The following is a 12,500-nucleotide window of genomic DNA, read 5'->3' on the forward strand; positions in this document are numbered from 1 at the left end:
CATTAGATAGGTGTGTGTGTGCGCGCGGGGAAAAAAAGGCGAAAAAAGGATGGTCGGTTGTTGCCTGGCGAGAGAGAGAGTGGGCGGAAAGGTTGGCTGAGATCAAAACAAATTGAACGACAGATTTGGCAGAACTTGTCGGCATGACGCCAGGATGAGTCCGTGCGTGTATTAATGTATGTGTGCGCGCACGCACGTGTGTGTGTGTGTGTGTGTGTGCGTGTGCGTGCGTGCGTGTGTGTGTGTCTGTGCGTGTGCGCGTGTGTGTGTGTTTTCTCTTTGGTGTGTCATGTCAACGGCTCTTTGGAGTTAAAAGGCGCCAGGCCGGGAGATATCAGGGAGTGATGCCCTTCTCTTGATAATGGCTCCAGGCTCTGAAGTCAGTGTTGGTGGGGAGTCTTGGAGTCTGCAGTCTGGGTCTCGCCATTCTTCCTCTTTTTATCGCTCCTCGGGCACATGGCTCATAGACAGCTGCCGCCGGCTGACAGTTGGGGATTGCAAGCGTTTTCCCTTTTTTTTCGCTATGTTTTTTTTAATTCTAGAAACTTCCATGTCTCTGTCCAAGGCATGGCTTTGATTTGATGTTTCAGTCAACGGGGAGTCAGTCTTGTACAGGGACATTTGCCAATTTTAATCTATAGGCAACAGGCATTGGTACAGTAAGGAACTATTCTTCATTGATCTGTGAAAAGGCGTGGAACAGAATGATGCATACACATGATATAAAGAAAAAAAAATTGTCAGAACCCCCAGACAGCACCGGTCAAGAGGGACGTTTCAAAATGTCTGACATTCAACTTCTTCCAACAGAAGTCGCCGCTTTCCTCTTTCACCACATGCGAGAACACAAAGGAGTAGATTTTATTTAATTATTTTTCTTTATTTGAGAAAAAGCGGAAAGAAGCCGTCAGAGCTGATGAATGTGAATATGCTAGTGGTGGGGTAAACAAGAGTGAGTAATGTTACAGGCGAGGCTTCCAGTCACTGCAGAGCCCTTGTATTGGGAGCCTGCAAGTGAGTGATGATGGGGAGAGCAACAGAGCAGGGGTGCATTTCTCGAAAGTGTAGTTGTTAGCCAGTTAGTAACTTGGGTAGTTGTCAATTGGAAATTGCGTTGCAAACATCAAAGTAGCTAACGTAGTTAGCAACTATGGTTTCAAGAAATGCACCCCAGAGTAGAGCAGGAGAAGTGCTGCAGCACAGTGGTCCAGTGGTCAAACCAGGGACCAGGGAAAGTATGAAGACCAGGGGTCATTCCAAGAACATTTAATTTAGTTAAAGGTACACTGTGCAGGAAATGGTCAAAAAAAGGTGCTGCAACTATGTTGCTCATTGAAACTGGGCTGCCTATTGCCAAATTTGATCTTTTCATTAAAGTTTAGTAAGTAATAAACTAATATTTTCTAGTATGGCCCAATTACAGTCATTTTTGCAGCTAAAAATGGCTATTTCTGGAAATTCAAAATGGCGGACCATGGAGAAGATCCACCTTTTCATGTATAAAAAATGCATTTTTTTCAGTCATAATGGATAATTAGAATTTGATGGTGGTGACAAGTATTCCTGAGTATTAGTGAATGGGTAGCATGAATTCTGGAAATAAACTAAAAATCTCACACAGTGTCCCTTTAAGGAAATGAGCACGCCAGACTCTTCTATTAGATGATTTGTTACTAGCTCAAGGTTACCATAACCTGGTTTACTACTGATCCAGGTTCTTGAAATAATCCCTAGAGCATACCACACTGTACTAACCCATGGTGAAGGACACTTGGATACTAACATGGAGTAGAAAACACAAAAGACCCAAGAAATGCACCTTTTCCCAGATAGTCAGTCTTTTCCAATTTTTACTCTCCATTCTTCCATTTTCTACACTTTTCACCACTCTCCATTCTCAACTCTTTGCTCTCTCTCCTCCTGTCCATGTGTCTGTCTGTCCATGTGTCTGTCTTTCTGTCTTTCTGTCTGCCTATCTGTCTGTCTGTCTGTCTGTCTGTCTGCCTATCTGTCTGTCTGTCTGTCTGTCTGTCTGTCTGTCTGTCTGTCTGTCTGTCTGTCTGTCTTTCTGTCTGCCTATCTGTCTGTCTGTCTGTCTGTTGATGTTTCTCTCCTTTTTTACTTTGCACAAATGATGCTGCCAGATGCTACGGATGCCAGTAGTCCTTCTAGCCAAGCTTTCTCTTTTTATTTATGTACTGTACGACCTTATTTGGTAAAAGAAAGGAAAGCGATAGGGCTCCCTCCGTTTGGTGGCTGCAGAAGACAACTCACTGCAGTGAAGGTTCTTTCTTATCATTGCCTCCATACCGCTGCTAGAAGCTCTGCTGTCGTCTTTTTTCTGCTTCCTCCCTCCCTCTCTCTCTCTCTCTCTCTCTCTCTCTCTCTCTCTCTCTCTCTCTCTCTCTCTCTCTCTCTCTCTCTCTCTCTCTCTCTTTCTCTCTCTCTCTCCCTCCCTCCCTCTCTCTCTCTCACTATGTGTATGTGTGTGTGTTTGTGTCATCTTCATGTCAACCAGAGGCTCTGTTCTCTCTTCCATTCCTCTCTTAATCTTTCTTTCTCTCCTCCTTACTTTGCCATCGTCCTCTTTTACTCTTATTTTCTTGTCCTGTCGACTGGCATTCTGTCACACTAGCAATCGCTTTTTCTTGCTTTCATTTCTACGTATCTCTCCCTCTTGCTCTTTCTTTTTTGTCTTTCTTCTTCTCTTCCTGTCTTCTTTGTTTTCCCTCTCTTTATCTTTCTGTTTTTCTTTTGCTATTACAAACTCTCTCTCTCCCTCTCTCTCTCTCTCTCTCTCTCTCTCTCTCTCTCTCTCTCTCTCTCTCTCTCTCTCCCCCCCAGCGCTCCTCTGTCTTGTGTCATGTTTGCTATCTGCTGGAGGATTCAGCAAATGGATGACTCCCTTCTAAAGTAACAACCAAATTGCTGGCTTTGCCCATACTCTTTCTTATAAATGCATTACTCATCTGCTCCCCTCTCTCTCTCTCTTTGTCCTCCCTTTTTCTCTCTCACGCGTTCAGACACATTCTTTGTCTTGATCACTCTTTTTGTTTACTCTCCTTCCTTCTCTCTCTCTCTCTCTCATGCCTCTCAAAACACTTACAAATGCATCTCCCTCTATTTTTTCTTCATTTCTTTTTTTCCCAGACTTCATTTCTATCGCTTTTCCTCTCGTCTTTCTCGTTCTCTCACCTCGGCTTTCAGAGTGGTTTCCATGCAGAGCTCAGGCCCAGTGCTGTCACCACACTTTCACATCAGTAATTGGCAATATTAATTAACACAGCTGGGCTGCAACCAGTAGTCACCATCCACATGTTAATTTGCCTGTTGGGAGGGACAGGTGGGGGAGAAGCGGGGGCTCTGATGGCCCTGTAATGTGCATTAATGCTGTGGGGATAGTGCACTCCTTTATCACATTGTCATTGTCACACAATGCGAAAAAATAGACAACATTGTTAGCATAGTAATGCTACAGTACAGAAGTGTACATCCACTGGAGGGAGTAGCGAACAGATTTGTAATGATCTAGAAAACACTGTTGTTTTGGGTGAGTTGGTATGTGCGTGTGGTGGGGGTGGGGGGGAATGGGTCCTTTGAGGTAACTCTTTGAATGTAAATATAGTGACTTTGAGCACAGCATCAGTAGGTCACGGTGCGACGCGTGATGACAAACGAGCGGAAAGACCCACATTTGGGGCATCTACGGCTCACCACAGCTCCACTGTGCGGTGTGCAAAAGCTTAAGGGGTGAACCACGGGTGGGCTAGAACAGCGTTATAGCTAAACCTTGTAGCCTTCGCTACATACAGTACTTACAACACCTGCTTTAGCCGGCAGCTAACAGAGGGATCATTTCACAGCGCTAATGTAAGTAAAGCAATGGAGACTGTCGAACCAGTATTGCTTTGGATACATAGGGGGATAGGCACAGACATTAGGAACAAGTGTCTCCTGGTTATATAAACAGCATCAACTCAAACGCATGATGTTTCTGTACAATATTTTGTATTCTGTTTTGTTTTGCTATATTTTTTTCCCGTCGATATTAAAAAATAAATCCCACATGTTCGTCTCGGGGTGATATTATAAATGTTTGTATTCGGGGCCCTTCTGTGCGGCGCGGGAGAGATTGGCTGTGATTTATTGGAGGAAGCTTGTCTTTGTCTTACAGCGGCGCCTCTCTCTCTCTCTTGCACACGCTCAGAAGCGGTGGTGGCGTAATATGCAGCCCCATCCCTCCATTCTGCATTTCCCCCCCCTTCAACCCCCCACCCCCATCCACCAAGGCCTACCGACGCATAATCAAACCTCACCGTAGGGATGGGGATAGGGATTGAGATTGAGAGAGAGAGAGAGAGAGAGAGAGAGAGAGAGAGAGAGAGAGAGAGAGAGAGAGAGAGACAGAGAGAGAGAGAGAGAAAGCGTGAAAGCTGTGGTCCCTTTCTCTACCTTTTTTTTTTGGAAATTGATGTCATGCATTCTCTTCCCTCCTAAGCTGTTTACAGCCATTCGAATAGCCCAGGTGCGGAAGACACTCGGAAGGTAAACAATGAGATTATCAAGATCTGCCGACGTTTAAACACAATGAGACACACACATACACGTACACGCACACGGCACAGGAAAAAATATCCTCACAGAAAACAGGGTGATTGGGGGGAGGGTGTAGTGGAGAGTGTTAGTGTGTTTGGGGAGGTGGGGTGTAGTTGTGCTACATTCAAAATGTTCCCTGTGCTAGATGGAAAAAAAACAGTGATTTACATTCAAAGGCTTGGAGGAGCTCGGCGTGATATATTTGTGAGATGATTCAGCTGTGGCGTCTTGCTATTCACCGACAGGCGTATTAATTATTACACTGTAAGCAAATAAGAGATGAGAGCCCCTCGGTGTCGGTGCAGCTACGCCTGTGACTGTCAGCGTGTGCGCGTGTTAAAAAATGTATATGTGTGCATTTTCTGGCGCCTGACACTGTCAGCCTTGCTGTCGACGTGGAAACATTAGGGTGGAGTCGTGGCTGTGGACACGCCACTCAACAGCACAGCAATCTTATCTGCCAGCTGCAGGCAACTCTCGCTCTTTCTCTCTCTCTTTTCCTCTCTCTCTCTTTCTCTCCCTCTCTTTCTCTCTCTCTCACGCTCTCTCTGTCTTTCATTCTCACCCTCTCTCTCACTCAGTTGTCCATCTTTTTCTCTGTCTGTCATACTCTCTTTCTCTCCTTTCTCTGTCTGAGTATCTCTCTGCATTTATATCCATGTCATTATCATTCTCTAGTTTTTATTCTCTCCCTCTCTCTCTCTCCTTTCCGTTTCTCACTCTCTCTTTCGTCGCTATACACATGCTCTGACATTGTCTCTCTGTCTCTTTTTTCTATTGCTCTCACTCTCTTTCTCAGCTCCACTCATCCTCTTGCCATCACCTCTTGTACATTCTCTAGTCTCCAACCCCCACCTACTCTAAATGCTCAGAAAGCATCACAGTTAGACCTTGTGTTTGTTATTTGAGCAGATTACAGAGCAAAAAAAACCCTTTCTTTACAGATTCATTTTTTATGTGTGTTTGTATGGGTTTATGTATGGAAAAGGTTTAGAATGGTGACTCATTGAAGACAGCAGATTGGCGAAGGGAAAAAAGCCCTTTAAAGAACTCTCCACGGAGCTAGGGCGAAATGGTTTCCCTGACAACAGCACGAGTTCATTAATTGTATGCTTTGTTTATTCAGTGAGTTGGTTGTTGAGTGAGTGTGTGTGTGTGTGTGTGTGTGTGTGTGTGTGTGTGTGTGTGTGTGTGTGTGTGTGTGTGTGTGTGTGTGTGTGTGTGTGTGTGTGTGTGTGTGTGTGTGTGTGTGTGTGTGTGTGTGTGTGTGAGAGAGAGAGAGAGAGAGAGAGATTGCATTTTAAGTACTTTTCATTTGACCATCTTGTACAGTTGTGTATGCAATATTTAAAATAGAAGGAACAAGAGGAAAGAACATTGTGCTACAGGTGAATTTGACCATTTCAGTGCACATATCAGCGCATTATTTTGATGAAAGTGATTTTGATTACAATTGTGATTATGTATTTACATCTGACTGGCCTAAGGTGAAATGAACAGTCAGACACATACGGTATATGCTCACTGAACATGGTGGACACAAGTCATGTCTTCTTGCCTGGTTCCAGTATATTGGTTTCACTCTGAAGACGAGATGTACAGCGACATACAGTGTAATATACTGGTTTACTGTGTAAATTCAGCTTTTACGCTCGCTGCGGACTTGAGTGTTTACCTCTGGAGGGTGACGGTGTGTGTAGAGCTTTTGGAGTAGAAAATGCTGTAAATATCAAACCCCCCCCCAAAAATGGCATGGAACTAGTTTACGGAGAGCCTACGTTTCCCTTTCTCAATGTCAGTGCCGTTGCGCGCGCACCACAACAAATTTCAGGCTCTTGCCGCCTCCTGCTCTCCGTGACAGGACGTAGTTTGACAGTCCCATAAATATTTGAGGCAAAATGGTTTGTTTGAGTACAATATTTCTCAGAAGGCTATGGATCATTCTCCTCTGAAGAAAAAAAAACCTGGGCTCTTTGAGTTTAACTGTCAAACGGCATCCTTACAAACACCACCAAAGACCATTGAAAAAAAAAAGATATAATAATAAATAAACCCACGGAAGACTCTGGAAATTTGCTTTGTCACCAAGTACCGATAGCTGCTCCTGTCGTTCGCCGCAAGAACACAATACAAGGAATCGTGATGAAAACGTAGGCTTTTTGCACCCTGACCTTCAAAAGCATAACATCCGTTCCCCCGATTTTTTCTCCTTTCCTTTATTTCTTCACCCAACCCGCCAAGTCGGGAAGTGCCAGGATAGTTATTATTTACGACGGATAAATTTATGGAATAATTCCTGTGAGGAAGGTTGCCGGGTTCCCTCAAGGTGAAAATGGATACGTTTAGCACTTAATGAATCTGGCCCTGGCGTCCCCTTCATATATCAGCATGTTATTAAGACGTTTTAAAATCCCATTATGGTGTTTCTCCTTGAACAAGTCATGCTTTTACGGCACTGCCCTGTCTTTAAATTTGACCTTTTTAAGCTCCGCTCCAGAATTGGACAGTAAAAAAAAATACGTTGACGTTGTGTGTGGTGGGAAAGGAAAGGTGGTGGGGAAAGTGTGTGTAAGTGTGAGTGTATGAGTGTGTGTGTGTGTGTGTGTGTTTGTGTGTGTGCGTGTGCGTGTGCGCACGCCCGTGTGTGTGTGTGTGTGCGTGCGTATGGTACGTGACAGAGGTTTGGATCACAGTGAAGAGGGTGTTATTCCTGAATCTCTCGTTTTTCCCCCGACGATTTGGCAGGGATTCTTGTGCGAGAGCGATGCTTAGTTGGCAGTAAAATGGAGCTTAATTCCAGCACACAGATGGGTCAGAGGAGCAGTATAGAGAAGACGTGATTGCCAAGCATATCTTGGTTATCTTTCCTCAAACTCACTCTGATGGCGCCTCATCTATCATAAAAAGTGTTTGCACTGCGGTGACGCTCTAGCAATTCATTTCACGGGGAAAACAAAAGACCTGCCTTTTTTTTGGAGTGCGGTTAGACGTAGGAATAGGCTTTTTGCGCATGTTGTTTGTTCCATTGGCCGCAAGCGAACAAATAGACCTAGCCAAAAGCTGTTTATTCTTTTTTTGGGGGGAAAGTGGATCGAAATCCCACCAATGTCCTGACATTTTGCTGGGAATTTATCTTAGTAAAACCACTTGACCTACTGCCAAAGTCACCTGTGGTTTTCACCTCAGAGGTGTGAGACTTTGTGGCGGCAGTGGTGGTGTTGCTGTTGGGAGTTGGTGGTAGTGGTGGAGAGGGAATGTCCTATAAAGTTTCTTTGGAAAGGCAAAAAAATAGCGAATCAAAAAATGAGTAAAAAACTGTTCAAGTCTAACAAGGGTAATGGCAAATATGTATAGAACCAAAATGAGGTGGAGACAGACAAAAGAGCAAGCAAAAGAGAGACAGAGAGAGATAGAGGAGAGTGAGAGATTTAGAATGAGTGGAGAGGGGCTTGCTAAAAAAAAATGCACGCCGCAAAGACTTGCGTTGACAGAAGCATCTAATCCAACAAATGCCATTCTTATCAGGTTCTAGTGGATTACTGTGAGCCTCCTAACCACAGAATCCTTCCTTAGACTCTGTGCAGGGCCGGGAGGGCCAGGGATCAATAAGGCTGCATTGATCCCCCCCCTCCACTCTGCTCCTTTGCCTCCTCCCTTTTATTGTGGCCGCACCCACATCTCCTCCAACCCACACACAGGGCCGCTGACAGCTTTGGCCTGGGTCGGGACAAAATCAACTAAAAGGGCCCCCTTCCCAATATATATAATGTAATTAGGACCCAATTCTGGGGCCCCTTTCTCCTTGGGCCAGGGACAACTGACCCCTTTGTGCCACCCTGACAGCTTCCCTGCCCACACACACCGCACCACACCGCACCACACCGCACCACACCACACCACACTACACCACACCACGCTGCACCCCTCCACCCAGGCCTGCCCCTCAAATACAAACACAAACAAGACGAGAGAGGAACGAGAGGAAGAGAGGAAGAAAAAGAGAGGCAAGGAGAGGAATGAGACAGAGAGGCAACAGAATGGAGATGGAGAGAAAAGTAGTGGCCAGGCCACCACACAACTCCACCCCACACACACACACCCCTCTACCCGACTTTCCCCCTCCAATCAAAACACAAACAAGATGAGAGAAAGGGGGAAGTAAAAAAGAGGGAGGATAGAAGAAAGGAAAAAAAGGAAAACAGGAAAGGAGTGAGGAGGAAAGTAAAGTATGAGAACGGAGACAGAAGGCAAACTAGTAGCCACATCTTCACCCCTACACCCCTACACCCCTCCACCCCTCCACCTGGCCAGCCGCAAAAACACAAACACAGACAAGATGAGGAAATAAGAGAGGGAGGGAGGAAGAAAAAAGAAAGGCATGAAGGAAGAAGGAAGGGAATGACAGAAAAAGAGAAAGAAAGAAAGAAAGAAAGAAAGAAAGAAAGAAAGAAAGAAAGAAAGAAAGAAAGAAAGAAAGAAAGAAAGAAAGAAAGAAAGAAAGTGGAAGTGAAAGTGAAAGTGAAAGTGGAAAGTGGAGAAGAGTGGAGATCGAGAGGAAAGTAGTGCCTCCATCTCAGCCCCACACCCCTCCATCCGGCCAGCCTCTAAAATACAAACACAAACAAGACAAAGACGGAAAGAAAAGGAAGAAAGATCAAAGGCACGCAGCAAGAGGGGAATGAGAAAGAAAGAAAAGTTAGAGAAGATACTAGACAGAAAGAAAAGTAAGAAAAGTACAAAAGCCAAGGAAGGAAGAGGCAAACAACAAATCATAAAGAAGTATTTTTTTTCCCCACAACTCTGAATTCTGGGTCGTGTTTGTGTTTAGATATTTATTTGTTTTCCTGGCTTTGTGTGTGTGTGTGTGTGTGTGTGTGTGTGTGTGTGTGTGTGTGTGTGTGTGTGTGTGTGTGTGTGTGTGTGTGTGTGTGTGTGTGTGTGTGTGTGTGTGTTTGTGTGTGTGTGTGTGTGTGTGTGTGTGTGTGTGTGTGTGTGTGTGTGTGTGTGTGTGTGTGTGTGTGCGTGCGTGAGTCATGTGTGCGTGTGTTCATGCGTGCATGTGTGTGTGTCTTTGTCTGTGTCTGTGTCTGTGTGTGTGAGAGAGAGAGAGTCATGAGTCGTGTGTGTGTGCGTGTGAGTGTGTGTATGTTCATGCGTATGTGCATGTGTGCATGAGCCGTGTGTGCGTGCGTGCGTGCGTGTGTATTTGTGTTCGTGCACGCGTGCGTACATATGTGAGTGTGTGTGTGTGTGTGCGCGCGCCTGCGTGCGTGCGTGAGTGTGTGGGTGCCTGTGTGTGTGTGTGTGTGTGTGTGTGGCTGTACCAATCCCATCTCCTGTTGATCTCCTTTTTCGCCTGACTGGGGTGATCATCACCTGGTTGCCAGCTGTTTGCGTGGGTGAGGTGTCTGACACTTCAAGCTTGTTCTGTTGCAGAGGTGACGACAGCTGCATGTGTGCGTGTACGTGTGTGTGTACAGTATATGTGTGTGTGCATATTTATAAATCTGTGTAGGTGACTGGCACATCAGAACTAACCTCTCTCTCTCTCTCTCTCTCTCTCTCTCTCTCTCTCTCTCTCTCTCTCTCTCTCTCTCTCTCTCTCTCTCTCTCTCTCTCTCTCTCCCCTTCCTTTCCACAGATGACTCGTCCTATCCAGGTGAAGCCAGCAGACAGTGAGAGCCGTGGAGGTACTTGTCTACTCCTCTTCTTTTTTATCTCGCTTCTTCTCCCTGTCTTCCTTTCATTCTTCTTCCCCTTTCCTCTCCCAGCTGCTCACCTCACTTCGTTTTTTCATTTCTTTTTTTGCATTCCCTCTCTTGTCTTCTTTTTTTTACTCGTGCTACCTCTCTCATTCTTTATCTTCCTCTCTCTCTCCTCCTTTCTTTTTCTGTCTGGCTTGTGCCCTTTCTGTTTTAAAAAAATATATATGTCTGTGAATGTGTGAATCTGTGTGTGTGTGTGTGTGTGTGTGTGTGTGTGTGTGTGTGTGTGTGTGTGTGTGTGTGTGTGTGTGTGTGTGTGTGTGTGTGTGTGTGTGTGTGTGTGTGTGTGTGTGTGAGTATGTGTATGCATCTGTGTGTGTGTGCAGGCATGTGTGTGTGTTATGCATGTGTGTGTGTCTGATGGATGCCCCTAGTATTCATTTTAATTAAAGAGGATGGGGCGTTACTGAGCGGAGAGGAAGAGGCTTCTGCTCTCCGTCTAACCTTGGCTCCTCCTGCCAAGCACATTACTGCTGCACTGTAAATTAAAAAGTAATTAGCCACACGATTGGGACAGAAGCCCCAGGCCTCTGCTGAACCCCTCTCTCCTCATCCGCATCCTCAGCCGCATCCCTCGTCTCTATCCCTCAACATCCCCAAAACATGCGTACACACACACACATGAACACATGCATGCATACTGTAGACATGAACACTCAGGCACACACACACACACTCAGTCAGATATGCATGCACACACACCCACACGCACGCACACACACACACATAGGCCTTGCACGCACGCACGCACGCACGCCGCATGCACGCATGCACGCACGCACGCACACACACAAACACACAAACAGAATACAGGTCCATAATACCAAATTTTGTGGTGAATGTGTGTGTATGTGGGTTAGGGTTAGGGTTAGGGTTAATGCACATGCATTCTTTCAGGGTGGATTTTTGTGTCCTGGGAGAGAGAGAGAGAGAGAGAGAGAGAGAGAGAGAGAGAGAGAGAGAGAGAGAGAGAGAGAGAGAGAGAGAGAGAGAGAGAGAGAGAGAGAGAGAGAGAGAGAGATCTGGTCTGTGGCTCCTTGTTGGTCCCCTGTGCTATGGAGCTGAGATGTGTTTGCATGCATGAGCTTATATGATGTGACTCTGTCCTTTCACATATTCTTCCATGGCCTCCTTGATACGCATGGATGTAGGTGTGTGTGTGTGTGTGTGTGTGCGTGTGCGTGTGCGTGTGCGTGTGCGTGTGCGTGTGCGTGTGCGTGTACGTGTGTGTGTGTGTGTGTGTGTGTGTGTGTGTGTGTTCGTGTTTGTGTTTGTGTCTTTGTGTGTGAGTTTGTGTGTGTGTTTGAGTGTGTGTGTGTGTGTGTGTGTTTGTGTGTGTGTGTGCATGTCTGTGTCTTTGATGTGTGTGTGTGTGTGTGTGTGTGTGTGTGTGTGTGTGTGTGTGTGTGTGTGTGTGTGTGTGTGTGTGTGTGTGTGTGTGTGTGTGTGTGTGTGTGTGTGTGTGTGTGTGTGTGTGTGCGCACTGTACATGTCTGTATGTTCACATCCATCGTTCTGCGCATTCATGCATGTGTGCTGGTAAGACCCAAGAGCCCACCGGAGGGAGGGGAGGGAGGGTGAGAGGGGGAGGGTTGCTAAGGTTGCTGAGAGAGCAGTGAGCCATGAGGCCACTCCAGTCCAGCATCCACTGTAAAATAGGGATGCATTTTGGCGCAAACGTACGTGTACAATAAATTCAGATAGAGCATTTGCAACACTGTGGAGTGTCAAATTACTTTTCAGTGGAGTCAAACGTCAGTGTGACAATTCTTCAAGTGGCCAGTGGAATTTCAACTCTACAGCACTTAAGAGTCACACAACGTTGAGTAAAATTAACTCTGAAAATGTTGAACTCATCAAAGAGTAAAATTCACACTATTTTTTAAGTGTGAACAAATCTGTACTGAATTATCTGTACGTAATTAATTTCAACTCTTGAAGAATTATATTGACACTGGTATTTTTTACTGTGTACTGAAAAGTCCGGGCCTGCCCAGCTCTGCCCAGCTCTGCCCATCCTATCCCTGACCAGCTGCTGTCCCACTTCTGGTGCTTCACCTGGCAGTGCTGCCGGACATTCACATGCATTAGGATGCCTCCCAACTTGGCCCGCTGTCAGGCCAGCCAGTGGGTGCAGTC

General features: G+C 45.8%; 1 protein-coding gene across 1 annotated transcript in view; it reads left to right on the forward strand.

The window, feature by feature from the left end:
• Nucleotides 1-12,500, forward strand: part of celf5a (cugbp, Elav-like family member 5a) — a 313,262-nt gene that overhangs the window by 173,896 nt on the left and 126,866 nt on the right. Inside the window, exon 3 of the mRNA XM_063201389.1 lies at nt 10,238-10,286. Within this exon, the coding sequence (XP_063057459.1) occupies nt 10,238-10,286 (49 nt within the window). The remainder of the gene's footprint in view (nt 1-10,237; nt 10,287-12,500) is intronic.

This window comes from Engraulis encrasicolus, chromosome 6, assembly GCF_034702125.1.
Source record: "Engraulis encrasicolus isolate BLACKSEA-1 chromosome 6, IST_EnEncr_1.0, whole genome shotgun sequence".
Classification (NCBI taxonomy): Eukaryota; Metazoa; Chordata; class Actinopteri; order Clupeiformes; family Engraulidae; genus Engraulis; species Engraulis encrasicolus.